The sequence below is a fragment of the Cydia pomonella genome, chromosome 2, assembly GCF_033807575.1.
Source record: "Cydia pomonella isolate Wapato2018A chromosome 2, ilCydPomo1, whole genome shotgun sequence".
Taxonomy (NCBI): Eukaryota; Metazoa; Arthropoda; class Insecta; order Lepidoptera; family Tortricidae; genus Cydia; species Cydia pomonella.
In genome coordinates, this window is record NC_084704.1 from 1,903,976 (window position 1) to 1,922,172 (window position 18,197).

Consider the following 18,197-nt stretch of genomic DNA (forward strand, 5'->3'; position numbering starts at 1 on the left):
TTTCATCTTAACATTTTTATAAGGAAAATATTTCTGAGTAGTTTAAAACAGATCAAAATTCCAATGTCTCCTAGATATCATTCATAGAAAATGATGTATGTATTTTTGTGCTTACAGTTAATGCGGCATCAATTCTCCCGCTAGCTTTCAACACGCGTTGTCTGCGAGCGTCACGTTGTCTCTTGTATAGCTCGATGCGCCGCGCCTCCGCCTCGGAGGCAGAACTGTGATAGCACTCGTGCGATCGGCGCAGGGAGGCCACGCGCTCTGTACTGTCGTTGAGCTGGAAATATGTCAATTTTAATTGTTATCGAACGGGCACAATAGGAAATAAAAAGGAGTCTCATAAAAAGATACTTTATTAATAGGTGGGTCCACACAGAGCGAAAAGCCTCGCGAGGAAATTGCCTCGCGAGGCTGCGTGCTCGTGTATGTTTTATCTCATCCAAACCAATTTGCTTGGCAAGATGGCGTCACTCGGTCAGCTGTTCAAAATGGCGCCGCACGTAATGAATGCAGTGGCTTGTGTTTCTTTTATACTGCTATTTAAAGCAATTCAAAAGCAAATGAGGAAGAAAAGAAGAACATGATAATTAACGACACTTGTTATTATTATTTTTTTCGAACGTTGTCATGTTTACACAACTTTTAACGTAAGTACGAACAAAATAACCATGCGCACCATAAATAAACACGTCTAGACAGCGCGCGGCAAACGTCTGAGGCACCTTTAGGCATGCCGAAAAACCGACCGGCCAAGGTCGCGCTCGCCCGAGGCACGTCTACACCGGCCTCTTTGTGCACGAGGAAAATGCCTCGCATGTACGTTCGCTCTGTGTGGCCCGCCTACTAATAAATCCTTTTTAGGCAAAGTTGGAAATAATTCAAGACACGCAGAGAAAGTTGTTACATTCAAAGATGAACCTACGCTGTCGTCTGCAGATCATGTACGCCCCTAATAAAATTTAAATGGACAAATCGAAAGAAGTATAATAATATAGCCTTATTTCTCATATTAAATAATTTATACATTTAATTTTTATTGAAATACCCAGTTTCGGGCAAAGCTCTCTTCAGTATGTCCTGTCCTTCGCATTGCGGGTCCAAGCATGTCCAGCCCCTTAGAAACAAATAGAAGTATACATATTAGTTACCCATCCTTGCACTAATTTCTCAATGGCCTGCGGTGCATCCCATTCGCTGACGCGTTGTTTTCCCGCAGCGGCGCGCTGCAGGCAGGCGAGCAGCGCGGCGCGGAACGACGCGTACAGACTGCTCGGGCCCGCCGTCAGCTCCTCCCGACCGCGAGATAACACGTTTACGAACGTCTCGTACTGGTTGTTGGATGTTGATGACGTCTGAAATCATTCAATCACAGATGTCGATCCATATTCATATTTATTATTAATAATGTACGCATACATTACATGTCAAAATTACAATTAGTGAAATGAAGTTAAGCGGATTTTAGTTAATACCAACATCTAGATAATAATATGAAAATATTCACATAATGTGTTCAATAAAGTTACAAATTAAAAATTATAATATTTTACCATGTTCTACATTTGCAATCGATCGAATATAATAAGTTTTTGGCAAAAATTTTGGTACAAGCTTTTATCGCTGACTGTACTTTTTTCACTCATCGAGACGATTCTAAAAACCCCAAACACAATTGTAGTCTGTATCTTTAGGTATTTAAATAAAAGTAAACAAAAAATTTATAAATTTTCGGGTAGTTATAATATTTATTGGTGAACCAACCAAATACAAAACCACCTGGATCTGTCACTGAACAAATTGACTTAAAACCTACATTATTTGATCATGTAATGTTTTCATTTACCCTCAACTAGCTTAAGGAAACATTTGAGGGTAGATTTTGTTTACCTTTTTTTAAATACCTAAAGATACAAAGTATAGGCTGCGTTGTTTTATCACAGAGTTCCTATGGCTACCTCCTGTCTCCATCATCAGATCAGCTTGATGGTACCATAATATTGCATTATCACCCGACTTACGTATGTATGCAAATGTTCAGCTCACGCGTGCGGGAATGAGCACTTTCTGTGCATATGTCGAAACTTTAAAGAACCATATGTACTGTAAAATGTTATACGATACACGTGCGAATAGGTAATTCGTAGCTCGTGTTTTAATTTTTCACCACTCGTTGCGAATTTCCTATTTTCTGCACTGTTATAATCCCTATTCGGCAACTGGACGTGTCTGTGTTGTAAAACCAAACTATGACAATTAGAAACAAATTATTCTGAAAACATTTTAATTTATGTTATGAAGCATTACTATATAAATTTCTAACCGAAATAAATGTCATATATATGAAGAAAAAGTGACCCAAAACCTCCAATGCCCAGAGCTGGAAATAAATCAGGGTCCTTCTGCTAGCGCGTTAAGTGCATGTACCTTTCGGCCACCCGGTTCACGAAATATGAGTTTTTGGAAACAAATCAAACTATTTTATTTTAAGTAATATATAAATTATACTAAAATAGATGTAACATACTAAAGAAGAAGGGGCAAAGTGGCGTGCCGTATCCGGAACGCGAAATGACCAAAAAAAGACTTTGTAACATTTTCAAAACAAAAGCATTTTAAGCGGCACTTTAAAACTACTACGGCGGTCTGCTAAAAATTTAATAAAATATTACATTATTCGGTATCGAATTCTGATTAGGAGAAAGTAAAAAAAAAAAAAAATTTTACAAACAAGAAAATCATACCTCATTAGTAGTTTCAAGAATTTTCTGCGCAAGCTCTTCCAACTTCTTTTTATCTTGTTCCATGCTACTTGTGCTACTCGATGTGTAGCTGTCTGCAATTTAAACAAGATTCATACTATTTTATAACAATGAAACGCCACTAAATAATAATATTGTAGTGAAAGACAACCTGCTAGACAAACACTGATTTATTTTACTAGTGAGGGTACACTTTTATTAAACTATCTACCCGTAAGTTACATATACTACGTCTCTCTCGTTATGCAATAAATAACAACTAAAACATTAATTTTACATATGGCTCGATAAGAATAGGCACGGTTCAAACTGTTATTAATATTACATTATAGCAACAGTTGTTACAGATGAAACGTAAATTGCTATATCTAAATACCTATTCTATACCCTCCACCTGGTTCATGGTTCCATTTTTATCACTTGTCACTATGCCTGTCACTTTCGCGATTACATACTTGTTAGAACGTGACAGGCTTGGTGACAAATGATAAAGAGCCGACCATCTTAGCCCTACAGATACAGTTTCCCTTTAAACCGTCTTTTAAAAGATGCGATCTTATTAGCACATACATATTTTTCGATTTCGTAAATAATTGCACACTTATTTTTACTGTATATACCTTTAGTATGAATCCGTTAAAGTCTGTTATTATAATATTATATTTATACTAAATAATATAATTAACTCTTAATGAAATAAGTAAGTATAACTACCGTTTTAACTAATATAGTTACATTTAAAGGAATAGTATCCATCTTAAAATATTGTAATGCTTGCTCTGCCAGTTTTCGGGCTTTACTTCTGGTCACGGGTGGCTTTAGATAAGATACGATAAGATAAGATAAATGTTTATTTGCAAGAATGTAGGTATATAGGTTACAAGATGTTAGGGTGATTATTCGGGTTTCCATTTACATTCAGCCATTTATTGGCGTGCAAAATTGTGTCGCTATTTATACACACAGTAAATAAATGTCAACATATCATATCTTTATTTCTACAGGACCAGAAATTGCCGTTTTATTTTCAGTGAGTTGTGTTCCCGCCATACCAGAATGTTGCGCAGTCGAGGTTGATGGGAAAACGGGGTCGCTGCTGGCGGGGGGCAGAGCGGGATCGTTGCCGGCAGCTGGGAGCACGGGCTCCTGCTTCAGTTCCCGGCTGATGATGTGACGGCGGTTCCGTCTGTACTTCGTACCCCCCTACTGTACTCTACTGTATCTCGTAGAATGTAAGACCGTGGTTCCGCCGCTCTGTCAACTATTTTCATAAACCGCCGATTATTTCCGTCCGCTACCACTACTTCACTATTGTTAGGTAGTGTAGGGAGGTCCTGAGCAGATTTATCGTAGGTAGACTTAATTTTTTGTCGTTGCCGTTCCATCTCGGCGTAATTATTTTTATTGTCCACTGGTTCCATTAGTAAAGATTTGTATGTCGGCAATCGTGTGTTTAAACGCCTACCGAATAAGATTTGCGCAGGGGAATCGTAAGTTTTCTCGCGGCGTCGTTCTATAATTGAATAGGCTAATGCGATAATCTTGACCGGAGTCCAAACATTTCTTTAATAAGTTTTTCACCGTTCGTACTGTACGCTCAGATTTGCCGTTAGATTGAGCATACATAGGCTAAGAGGTGACATGTTTTATTTCCCAATCCGATAAAAAATTAATAAAGTTACGAGAGCTATAAGCGGGCCCATTATCTGATACCAATTCCATGGGGGCCCCGTGTCGGCAGAACTGCTCGGTCATCGCCATGATAATCGATTTACTGGTAATATTTTGCAATTCGTTGACCTCCAATTAGAATAGCGGGCGCATTTGGAGACCAATCAGAATTCTTGCTAAGTTTCGGATAAGCTCGGCGTTACTCGGCGTCAAATTAGCGTTGAGAATATCATTTGGACAATCTCGGTAGTGCATAAAACCCAATCATCAACAAGATAAGCATCGGCATAGCTCGGATATGCTCGTAGACCTATTAGCAACGAGAAAGACTCGCAGCAACTTCAAGAAGGATTAGTCGTGAATATTCGGTATAGCTAAGAAACTCGTTTCGCTTAGCTATTGGATGATTGCTTCGATTCGGAAATCGTCCGCTAGACTTGGGAGCGAATGAACATTAAGGACGATTTGTCACATTATTTAAAATACCTAAATATTAAAATGGATTGTTTCGCGTGCCCCGCTAAAATTATTAATAATTCTGAACGGCTGACATGCTACTCATGTCAGAAAAACTGTCACTATCTGTGTCTTGGTATGTCCGAAAATACATATGAAAGCATGAGTGAAGAGTTTAAACGAGCGTGGCGGTGTCCGTCCTGTGCTAATGTTACTCTTAGGCGAAAGAACGATAACACACCGGTGCGCAAATCATTTGAAACAATGTCTGATAATACAAATATGTCCATAGATGACTTACTTCAAGAAGACACAGAAAGAAGCATGTTTGGGGACACAATAGGAACGCAACAATACCAAACTACAAATCAGGAACGGGAAACAGTTACAATCGACCAAATTAGCACTCTTCTTGACACCAAACTGAAAGCTAACTACGACAAAATCGTTAGCAATTTGACTGGAATAATACAAGCCCAAATTAATTTAGGTATCGCAAAAATTAGCGACGATTTTACTCAAACGAACAACTCAATTATATCTAAACAACAATATTTCGAACAGCAATTACAAAAGACGCAAGAAAAAATCAATTTATTAGAAACCGAAAATTATGAGTTAAAGAAAGAGCTTAAGGACATTAAAAATATTCTGGAGACTAAAAATGGTACAAATTTGCAAAAAACCGATAGTGACACCAACAAAAGGAAATTAGTTTTATACGGCCTAGACGAGTATTATAGAGAATCAGAAGAAGACGTAATTACCCGAATTAACTACTTGTTTCAAGACTTACTAAGTATTGACATAAATGGTTATGTAGAATCAGTTAAACGGACCGGGAGAAAAGGGAACCGTCGCCCTCTTATTATAGAATTAATAAGTAATCGAATGAAAAAATATATTCTTAATAATTCACACTGCTTCAAATATTCAGGATACTCTGTATCGGCTATTTTAGACAAAGAAGGACTTGAGCGACGTTATTATTTACGAGAGTGCCTAAAAACTGCCAGGCATGAGGGCAAACATGCAATAATGCGAAATAATAAGCTGTACATCAATGGAAAAGAACATTGTCCGGTATCGTACAAGCAGGTTACACAAGACACATTAAAAAATACAAACGTGCATATTTCAGCGGATGCTCTGAACTCAGAGAGCGAACGGAGTGCGCAGAGCCTGTCGAGCGAACGAGAGAAAAACTCTATATCTACGGTCTTAGAGCAAAACTCTACATCTGGGCAGAACCCGAAGAACTCGCAAGCCGCGGAGAGCGTATGCGGTGATTTATTTACTGACAGTTTTAGAGACAATAATAGCAATTCCGTAAAGAATAACCACACAAATAATTTATTTCGTAATCAATAGTATTTCCGTATTACACCAAAATATCAATGGGCTTGTAAACAAAGCTGATTTATTAAGTGTGCATTTACTGGAGCTTATGAAGTCTGATAGTCCAATAGATATCATATGTATAACGGAGCATAATATGAAATTGGGTGACGAAAGCCAGCTATTAATTCCTAACTTTAAACTTGCCGCTTTTTTCTCTAGGGAAAATAGAAATGGCGGCTCTTGTATATTAGTAAAAAGCACGCATGCATTTAAAACATTGGATAACATCTGCAGTAAATCTATTACAAATGTTTTGGAATGTTCGGCAATAGAGCTTATAGAGCATAAGATTGTAATTTTATGTGTTTATAGGGTACCAAACACAGATCTAATAATCTTTTTGGACACATTAAATATCATTTTAAGAGAAATTTGTTACAGTCAGAAGAAAATTATCATTTGTGGTGATTTTAATATAGACACCTTAAAACGGACCAAACATTCAATCGATTTTAAAAATTTACTTAGTAGCTATAATCTCAAACTAGGAATAACGGAACCAACGCGATTGCAGAGCAATACCTGCATTGATAACATCATCCATAATGTGCGAAATGGTAAAGCAACAGTAATAGAAATGGCTTTATCCGATCATACAGGTCAGATATTTAAATGTCCTATTAGGAAAACCTCAATTCTATCGCATTGGTATATTACTAGAAGAGACTTGAGTGCCCAGAATATAAATAAATTTGTCGAATGTTTAAGTAGTATAAATTATAATAGTGTGTACATGGCGAATACTGCTGAAGAAGCTTATAATAACTTTTCAGAGCTTTTCGAACTCTTTTATAACCTTTGTTTCCCTAACAAGCGCATAAAATGTTTATCTGTAAGTAATCCTAAATGGATAACTAAAGGTATACGAAATTGCTGTAAGAGAAAGCGTGAATTATTATGGAAATGCCGATTAAATCCAAACCCATCGGATCGTAATTATTTTAAAGAGTACTCCAAAAGGCTTAAAAGAATAATAAATTTAACAAAAAAATCACAAAATAACTATTTTATTCAAAACTCCGCAAATAAATCTAAAGCAACTTGGAATATTGTAAATAAGAACAAAACGCGTTACCCTAATTGCTCTATAACACAAATAAAAAGTGGAGATAATATGATTCATGATGCAAGCCAGATTGCGCAAGTTTTTAATAATTATTTCATTGACCAAATAAATTCTAAATCATTAAATTTGAACAATAATAATAAGAATAATTCCACATTAACATATAATTCGATCAATTCATTATTTATGCTTCCAACCAATCCTTATGACATCCACTTAATTATTACTTCTCTAAAAAATTCCACTAGTACAGGTTACGACGGAATAGCCACCAAAGTCGTGAAAAAAGCTGTATTTGCCATTGCTTCACCTTTGAGCTATATCATAAACTTATGCATTGCAGAAGGTAAATTTCCCGAAAAGTTAAAAGTAGCAGTTGTTCGTCCATTATACAAAAAGGGTGCAAGAGAAAATTTATGTAATTACAGGCCAGTGGCCCTACTACCAATATTTTCTAAAATAATAGAAAAAGTAATTTTTAATAACTTATATCAATACTTTGAAAAAAATGATTTATTTACCCCAGAACAAAAAGGGTTCAGAAAAAATAAATCAATAAATATGGCTATTTATAATCTACTAGAAACAGTTATGGCTCAAGTTGATAAAAGGGTACCTGTTTGCGCTCTGTACATGGACATGTCAAAAGCTTTTGATTTTGTCGACCACCAAATACTTTTGTCAAAGCTCTACCAATACGGAGTACGGGGGAATGTCCATGAGCTTATAAAATCATATTTAACTGGACGTAAACAGTGCACCCAAATCGATAGAATATGTCCAAAGACCAAAAAGGAAGTCAAGTACGTATCTAACTTTAAAAAAATAAACTACGGCGTACCACAAGGTAGTGTTTTAGGTCCACTCCTCTTTCTTGTATACATTAATGACCTACCTACGGCCGTTAACCACCCAATGGTATTGTTTGCCGATGATAGCACAATTATATTTACGGAGACAGACATGCATGTGCATCAGGACAATATTAATCAAGCTCTACATAGTATTGTTGATTGGCTTAATAAGAATAACTTACATGTAAATCTTGAAAAAACTAACTTTATGAACTTTAATTTGCGGACCAAAAACACACCTAATTTAGTTATTACTTACCAAGACCAAAGAATTAATGAAACTGACTCTACAAAATTTTTAGGTTTATGCTTAGATAGTAGTCTGACATGGAAAAATCAAATTGACATTATATGTACAAAACTTAATCAATTTAGTTATGCATTGTATAATTTAAGGAAAGTTGTTAACCAATCAGCTGTACTGACAGTCTACCATGCACATGTAACGGCTACTTTAAGGTATGGTATAATGTTTTGGGGAAATGCCACTGACCGTGAATTGGTTTTCAAGAGTCAAAAGAAATGTTTAAGATCAGTATGCGGTATTACAACCATGGATTCATGTAAAACTCATTTTAGAGAATTAAAAATACTGACAGTTCCTTGTTTATATGTGTATGAAATAGCAACCTATGTTAAATGTAATATGAACGAATTTACAAAATTCAATAGCCTGCGTCATCAGGGAAAAATTAATTATAAGTCATCTAGAACCGCCTTTGTGTCTAAAAACATAATCGGTATGGCCCCACGAATATTTAATAAATTACCACTAAGCATCCTAAAACAAGAAAACATTAAAGAGTTTAAAACTGCATTGTATACATTTTTAGCATCTAAGGCATATTATACCATTCAAGAATATCTCAATGACATACATTTGTAATAGAGTAGGTATAAGTAATTTATGCATGCGATACACATGACATTCTTGAATATTTGCATGTCTTTGTGACGAAACATGTAGTTCCTTTTTTATATGTATGACCTTTTGTACCATGTTTTAGCAAATAAAAATCTGATTCTGATTCTGATCCACGTAACTCGAAAAATAGTCCACCAGAAGCAGGTAGTATTTATTTTTATATTCGAAGATGTCCGAACGTAACTTGCACCACGGCATGTCTGGCACCTGCTCGCTCAGCCCCGGCCAGAACATAACTTCGCGTGCGCGTCGCTTGCAGCGCTCGATGCCCAGGTGGCCCTCGTGTACTCGCCTTACCATCTCTCCGGTACATCATCCGCACGGGTACGGGAATACTCGATCGTCCTTTAAAATTAGTCCGTCCATGTATTGAAGGCTTTTCCTGTAGGGCCAAAAAATACGGCTGGACAGATCTACCCCATATTTATTCTTTGGCCATCCCTTTACTATATAATTTATTAACGATGTACACTCATTATCGCTCTGTACATGTTTCCTAATCATATTTAGTTTCTCGTTACTAAACTGCAAGTTTTCTATCATAAAACACGTTTGCACTCAACAATGTGTCCATCGTAACCTTGTACTCGAAGCATTATTTGTTGTAGACGTGCCGGGACAGAAGATAATGGTTTTTTTAAAATCGACTCGAGCGGCTTGTGGTCAGTTTATATTGTGACGTCACTTCTACCAAATGCATATTGATGGAACCGTTCACAAGCGTGTACTATTGCCAACATTTCCTTTTCAATTTGCGCGTAGCGGCGTTGCGCGTCTGTACGGAGGCGAACTCGACTGGCCGCCCGCCTTGTAAGACCACGCCGCCCACCGCCTCTGAACTCGCGTCTACTGAAACTACCACCCAGAGTATAACGCTAATACCGGCGCGGACGAAATTTTAGCTTTAAGTGCTTTTACCGCATCCGTGTGTTCTCGTTCCCACAACCATTCTGAATCCTTTCTAAGAAGGCTTCTTAGTACCGCCACTGATTCAGAATAATTCGGAATAAACTTAGAGAGATAATTTACCATTCCCAAGAATCTCTCAAGCGATTTCCTATCAGTCGGGTCAGGCATATCTACTATTGCCTTTACCTTGGCGTTATCCGGCCTCATCCCCTCCTCGTCAAACACGTGACCCAAATAAACAATCTGACGCAATCCAAACTTACACTTAGACTTATTGAAACGAATACTAATTCTCTCGCTCGCCGCAGTAGTCGCTCGAGTCTAGCATCATGTTCCTCCCTAGTAGCTCCCCAAACAATAATATCATCTATGAATGTGTCTGTACCATCCAGATCTTCTAGATGCTGCCGAACCCTCGCGTGGAACACCTCTGGAGCACAGCTGACCCCATATGGTAGCCTGAGAAATTGGTACCTCCCAAAGGGTGTTCCAAACGTGCAGAGATCCGCGCTGGCCTCGTCCAGCTGCAGCATCCAGAACCCGCAGCGCGCGTCCAGCACGCTAAACCAGCTGGCGCCGCCAGCTCGCTCACCGTGGGCAACGAGAAGTGAGACCGCTTCACCGCACTATTAAGAACCCGCGGATCCAAACACACACGTATTTCCGCTCCGGTCGACTTTGGTCATTTCCAAATTTGTCTCTTTCCAAACTTGTCCACTTCCTAATTCGTCCACTCCAACATCGTCCTTTTCCTAAGTTGTCACTTTATAGATTCCGAAGTTGACTACTTCCTAAATTATCACTTCCCTATTCGTAATTTCCTAACATGTCCATTTCCAGAATCGCCAACTTCCCAATTTGTTCATTCCCACAACATCCTTTTCCTTGATAGTCAGCTCCCTATAGTGTACAGTGACTGCTTGCCAACAGAAGGACTGTATGCTTATTTGTCACCGCCCTGAGGGTACGGGAACCTAAAAACACTTGAGGGTATGGCTTTGATATTGAAACTATAACTTTTAAAGAAATAGATAATTTCTTATTCATAAATATATTTCTGACAACACACTGACATCCATCCAGGACTTAGTTTCAAGTCCCAATGTAAGTTATACGATTTTTAGGAGCCGAAATGGTTAAAATATTCGTAGAACCTTATATTATCGTCATAACCGTCTGTCTGTCTTTCTGTAAGTGACAGTCATTGCAATCGGAAAATATAAAATTTGATAGGCGAATTAGGAAGTGGACAAGTTAGGCAGTGGACAAGTTAGGAACGATTATACAGTGGACAAGTTAGGAAAGAGACTAGTTAGGAAGTGGACAAGTTAGGAAAAAGTCAAGTTTGGAAGTTGACATGTTAAGAAAGAGACAGGTTAGGAAGTGGACAAGTTTGGAAAGAGACAAATTAGGAAGTGGCCAAAGTCGACCGGAGGGCGTATTTCGCCACTCTTCTTAGCGGCTATTACAATAGGGTTAACCCATTCAGTGGGATGGGTCATCTTACGAACGACTCCTAATTGCTCGATTCTGATTAATTCTGCATGCAACTTGTCTCTCATACCCATGGGTACACGGCTGAACATTTCTATCGACTATTATTTTATGCAAACCTGGCAGTTTGCCTAGACCAGTAAACAATTCTGCATAGTTATCGACATTTAGCGAGTCTACCCTTTGAATAAGGTTTAATTCTAGACATCCACGTAAACCAAGAATAGTTCGATACGGCATCGATGTTACCAGAAATTTAATGTCATAAATCTTACCCTTACATAGTAATGGTAAGATACATGCACCAATAATGGGAACAGTATTTTCTGTATATGAATAAACATTTTTATCATAAGGGATAAGCTCTGTATTCAAGTTTAAACGATCATACTTGTACGGATCGTACATCTGAGCTGATATGATTCTTGATGGTTGATTGTAGTCTTGATGGAAACACTGATTTTGGTATATGTATTTATTGATAACCAAGGTGTATTAATTGATAACCTAGGAGCACGTATAAACGTAAACTAATTCATAAATCGATGTATGGCGTAATCGTAAATACAGCAATTATTATAAAGTCATTTAATTTTAACGCTGACGCGAGAAATGTGCGATGCTTGCATTGTTCAATACTCATATTCGAAATAATGTTTAACATCGATCCGGAATCCAACTTAAAAGCAACTCGCTTACCCTTAACGTCCATATACTCAATCCACTCGTTGCATCTTTGTCCGCAGCGCTTGTACTCTTTAACCACGTTGACATAAAACACATCACTTTTAGATTCGTCCGATAACTCGGAAACACTGACATTATGCACAATACCATATGGCCTACTACTACACTCGCGCGAAATGTCCCCGACGGTCGCAAACTATAGTCTGTATCTTTAGGTATTTAAAAAAAGGTAAACAAAATCTACCCTCAAATGGCTCCTTAAGGCAGCTGAGGGTAGATGAAAACATTACATGATCAAATAATGTAGGTTTAAAGTCAGGTCGTTCAGTGACAGATCCAGGCGCTTTTGTATTTGATTGGTTAACCAATAAATATTAAAACTACCCGAAAATGTACAAATTGTTTGTTTACCTTTTTTTTACATACCTAAAGATACAGACTATAAACATGTCCCTCTTAGCGCCGGACACCTCTCGTCATCTCGGCAGAACCCACTGCCACAGCGTGAAGCGTTGACTTGCACATTTGCCTCCTGGAATTGTTTATTTTCCTCTTTGGACATTTCGTCGGCTTCACATATCTGGATTGCCTTTTCCAAGGTTAATTATTCCGCCCTTAACGACCTATCTCTAACAACGTACTTAGCACTTCTTTTGGTTCCTTTTTTTATTTTATAGGACATTATTACACAAATTGACTAAGTCCCACAGTAAGCTCAATAAGGCCTGTGTTGAGGGTACTTAGACAACGATATATATAATATATAATTATTTACAAATACTTAAATACATAGAAAACACCCATGACTCAGGAACAAATATCCATGCTCATCACACGAATAAATGCCTTTACCAGGATTTGAACCCGGGACCATCGGCTTCATAGGCAGGGTCACTACCCACTAGGCCAGACCTTTTGAACGCCACGCCTATCGTACGCGGCGCGTAATCGTGAATCTTGTCGGTACGCATGAAGGTTGATATTGGGCTGTAGCCGCGCGCGTCATATCACGTCTTTGGCGATCAAAAGGTTAACCCCTGATGCCTTTAATAACACATCAAAGTGTTTCCACCATTTTTGCCACGCGGCCGCCCGCGCAGCCGGGTGTCCTTCTATTTGCAACTCTGGCGGAGGCCGCGCGTGCTCCATAGCCTTTATTTTTGTTAAGTCACACGCGTACATCGAACTAATTCAATAATCACTGTTAATGTGACGAATATCTAATATTTATATGAAAAACCGCTGCCACTATGTTAACTTGCTAGACAAACACTGATTTATTTTACTAGTGAGGTTATACTTTTATTAAACGATCTACCCGTAAGTTACATATACTACAAATATGACCATGTTATTTTTTTATGACAGTTTCACAAGCAAACTAAAGTACAAAAAAAGTAAATAACGCCACCTACACTACAACAATGAGGGTAGGCCGTGTTGCCCTCCAAACATATCAATGGGTTCTGTCTGTATTCTGTATTTCCGATGATTCCAGCATCTTACCTTAGGAACCTTATTCACTACTTTGGCTAACATTCCCAAAATGAGACACGGCCTTGGCCTCCGGCTCGAGATAAGATTTTTTCTGAATCCTCCGCTACTTTTCGCCCCTAGTTCCAAAAACTCGATCATTCTACTCCAATATTATCTGGAGAGTCCAACAGGACATCCTGTTTTCATTTTCCAATCTTCCGGTTTTTAAAGACGACGAATGAGATGATCTAGTTAGGTACCAGTTAGGTACAAAGGCGACAGTTGGAGGATTCGAAAGAATGCCGAGATAGAAGAGCTAATAGCCGAGCCGAATATAATAGGCGAGACCAAAGCACATTGTCTCCGCTGGCTTGGCCATCTGGAAAGGATGGGTGACGATCGGGCAGTCAAGACGGCTTACTTAGGTCGACCAACTAGGGATCGGAACCTGTTTTTTGGAAAAACTTTGAAATAAACATATATTTCGGTTTATTTTATACTCCAAATATAGGACTCGGTTGTGTTTTTAGATAACGACTTCGTATAAATACATTACATTTGTAGTTTTACATGTATGTAAAATGTATAATTGTTGGTGCAATAAAGAATATTTACTTACTTACTTACTTACCGTTTTCGTTCCCATACAAAAAATACCGGTTTCCGATCCCTGCGACCAACTGGACGCCGTCCTGTTGATCATCCTAAATATCGTTGGACGGATAGAGATCCGCCCAACGATATTTAGGAGCAGAAGGTGCGAATACATATTTTCTATGGGACGATAACTCTTCCCGCCTACATTTTTAGGGTTCCGTACCCAAAGGAAAAAAAGGGACCCTATTACTAAAACTCCGCTAACTATCCGGTGAAGTGGAGCCAGATCTCAGTGAGCTCGGCGTCAGTGAAAGCTGGCTTGTCTGCTGGACCAAGAAAAGTGGCGTGCTCTAGTGTTGGAGGCCAAGACTCATTTAGGGTCATCGCGCCAGCCGAGTAAGTAAGGTACAAACCTGTCTGCTGATGTAAGGTCTGCAGCGCGTGCGCCAGGGCATCGATGAAGGCCTGCGTGCCGCCCGCCACCTCGGCCCGCAGCGCGCCCGCCTGCTGGCGGTAGCGGAGCGTCACCTGGACATTCGTCGATTCCACCATTCTGGATACATGATTAATTTTGATTAACTTGGACCCGGGTACGTCCTTAAACTACGTCCAAAAGAGAGGTATGTCATCTCGCTTTGTGTGTTAGGGCACAGCACAGCGGATGTCATTCCAGATCTAGAGCGGAGCCCAACTGGGGAAGTACCTCCACCTTACAGAAAACCGCAGCCAAATAACACTAGACCCTACTCATAGTATTGTGTTCCTGCCGGTGAGTAAGGTTGCCAGAGCTCAACGAGGGGGGGGTGTTAGGGTCGGCAACGCGTATGTAACTCCTCTGAAGTTGCATACGCGTTGCCGACCTACGAATCGAGGCTACGGAGACTGCTTACCATCAGGCGGGCCGTATGCTTGTTTGCCACCGACGTAGTATAAAAGAAAAAAAAATATATAACTAAAATATGAAAGAAATATTTATTTTACAGCATGTCAAACAACATTGTCAGTAGAAGGTGCGAATACATATTTTCTATGGGACGATAACCCTTCCCGCCTACATTTTTAGGGTTCCGTACCCAAAGGAAAAAACGGGACCCTATTATTAAACTCCGAAAATTGAACTGAAATAGACAGTTAAAATTTTCGCCATAACAAAACACTAAAAAGTACGGAACCCTCGGTGGGCGAGTCCAGCTCCCACTTGTCTGGTTTTTTAATTTGCCGCTCTTTCTATTGTAGGAAATGGCTTGACAGACTATATTTATTTTATTTGGGGCATTAACAGAAAAACAAAAAATTAACACGTTAATACGCGAGTGAAAATGACTATATAACTACGTGTGCTATTACGGAATTATTCATAAAGAATTGTATAATCTAACAAACCGTTAAAAGTCAAAAGCATTTATTTGTCCAACATAGGTATATATACATCAGTACAGGTCCCATATACTATGGTCCTATATAATGATGATTCATTGTATCTCTGTTGTGTCGTGAGGCGTAAAATTTTTCATTTATGGACTGTGACTGCATGCTGTGCACAGTTGATGGTTGTTGATTGTGTGTCAAAATTTACAGAGATTTGTAAGAGGTCGCTAAGTTTTATGTAGAAGGAGGTTATTATGTACGGTACACCAAAGTACGCAACAAAAGTGGAGATGGGCTGGCCATATAATGAGGGAAAACAAAGATAAATGGACTAGAGAACTTGTGGAGTGGTGCCCAAGATATAACACCAGAAAAAAGCGGGCCACAACAGTACAGATGGTCCAACGACCTAAGAAAGACTGGAGGAAAAGCTTGGATGAGTGTTGCAAGAAATAGACCAGAATGGAAGACTTTGGAAGAGGCCTTCGTCAAGGGACGAGTTGGAGTTGCCGATGGAAATGATAAATAAATATACTTACAAATGTAAAAACTTCAATAATAAAGGCTATTTTTATTTTTATTTATTTATTTTATGTACGGTACGGTACCTACGTAAGACATTGCTTGTTAGAACAGGTACCTGCGTTTGTCCACACTGGCGTGTAGATGGTGCACGTGCGTGGCGGCCGTGTCGGCGACGTGCATGATGTCCCGGGCCTGCGCGCTCAGCTCCTGCTCCGTGGCGCGGTGCCTGCTGACCAGGTGCTTCTGCTCCTCGCACTGGATCATAGTGGTTTGGAGTGCCTGGAGAAAGCATTCGTTCAGGGACCGGTTAGGAATCCCCTTCGAGGGTCTAGGAAGTGGTATTTCGTAAGGCCGCTTACCAAAGCAGTTGCTCGATTTTTTAAGCGCTTCATAATACGGTTAAGCTGATACCCGTTTTTAAGCGCTGACCTCTTGAAAGGGTATCGATTATAAATTATAACGTTTATGCCATTTTCAATTTTCTCTTCGTAAAAATAGAATCAAATATTGCTTATTTATGTTTAAAGTGGAGGACTGGGGTGTCTAGCGCGTTGATAGCTCAGGTGGCATAATTTATGGAATTAGGAAGAGGGTACCCTTTCGTTTTAACGATATCTCTGAAAGGGAAACCCCTTCCTAGAGAGCTAAATCAAGTAAACGGGTAAGCAATTCAAAGGGAAATTCAATCGTTGGGGCTATTCGATAAACGACTAACCCATTTAAAGGCTTTTTCTGCATTTGTTTAACCCTTTACCAGGCTGACAGTTCAAAAATGACAATCGAATGTCAGTCTTACTCATCGAAAATAGAACACATGTTTGAAGTGCCTCAAGTGGGGAAATATATATCCCTTAGCCTGGCAAAAGGTTAACAGATCAGGACCCAAGCCAAAAAATCATTTCATAATATTAATACTATACTGAAGACCTAAGCCCTCCTACGTGTACACGTTCAACGCAGCTGGCCAACTTTATTGTCACGCGTGCAATAGAGTATTTAAGAGCAAGTTCGGCCTGGCCAGCCACATTAGGGCTCATGCTAGACAACGTCCATAATGTATTTATTTGGGGTCGCCGTCATCGAAAACGATGAGGAGGACTATATATATATATATATATATATATATATATATATACTATACTGAAAGCGATAACATGTAGGTAGCACAGAAACTTACATTCTTAGTATTAGCGAGCGTTTCCTTCGTGTTCTGCATAGCCCGTCTCGTGTTGTTCAGCTCTGACACCCGTTCCTGCAGCGTCTGATTCAGCTCATTGAACACGGTCTCCATACGATCCCGTTCCTCCTCCATGGCGCGCTTCTTTAGCAGCAGTTCCTGTATTTCCTTGCGTTGCTCTTCGTCTTTGAGGTTCATTTCAGCGAAGGTTTCGCTGGATAAGCACACGCCTGGGGAGATAATAATAAAAATATGATATTAATAATAGCAATTTCACCCCTCGATTTTCGCCAAATATCTGGTCAACCAAGTAGATCAAATATCAATTCAAAATTTAAAACTATAAGGTCGTTTTTTGGCTGGCATATTTAAACCCACGGGTTAAGGAAGAAAAAGATGTCTCACAATAATGAAGTAAATAGTTTAGCGAAGTTCTGAAAAGCAATAACTCTTTAATTTCGTCAGGTGACAACAAAAACTTCACTAATAAAAAAAAAAAAATTAACCTAATTTTCGTAATAGCATGATTCGCTATGGCTCTTAACTTGTGATAGTAATTAGTAAGATTTAGTCACCTGACGATTTCATTTACGTCTACCTGCACTGCCTAGATCCCGTTTCATGAGAGCATGGGCTGTTGTAGTATAATCGAAGTTGTTGTTGAAGTATGTTGTCGTGTCTTAAATTCAACGGCGATAAGTCGAGAGGCAGTAGCCCAATGAGGTGGACAGACCAGATTCGATCAGCACTCCACGGTGCCCTACATTTGAAAACAGACAGAGATGGCGGCAAGTTGTCAAAGAGAAGCTGTTCCCTAGAAGTGGCC

General features: G+C 39.1%; 2 protein-coding genes across 3 annotated transcripts in view; both read right to left on the reverse strand.

Annotated features, from left to right (window-relative positions):
• LOC133531428 (uncharacterized) overlaps positions 1-14,333 on the reverse strand; it is a 357,292-nt gene extending 342,959 nt beyond the window's left edge. Inside the window, exon 1 of the mRNA XM_061869641.1 lies at positions 14,261-14,333. The gene's annotated coding sequence lies outside the window, so the exon portion shown is untranslated. The remainder of the gene's footprint in view (positions 1-14,260) is intronic.
• Positions 1-18,197, reverse strand: part of LOC133531192 (kinesin-like protein Klp61F) — a 44,904-nt gene that overhangs the window by 10,793 nt on the left and 15,914 nt on the right. For both annotated transcript variants that reach the window (XM_061869337.1, XM_061869329.1), the window contains 6 exons: positions 17,372-17,601; positions 16,310-16,473; positions 14,715-14,854; positions 2,748-2,839; positions 1,155-1,358; positions 116-283 (listed from right to left, as the gene is read on the reverse strand). In XM_061869337.1, the coding sequence (XP_061725321.1) occupies positions 116-283; positions 1,155-1,358; positions 2,748-2,839; positions 14,715-14,854; positions 16,310-16,473; positions 17,372-17,601 (998 nt within the window). The remainder of the gene's footprint in view (positions 1-115; positions 284-1,154; positions 1,359-2,747; positions 2,840-14,714; positions 14,855-16,309; positions 16,474-17,371; positions 17,602-18,197) is intronic.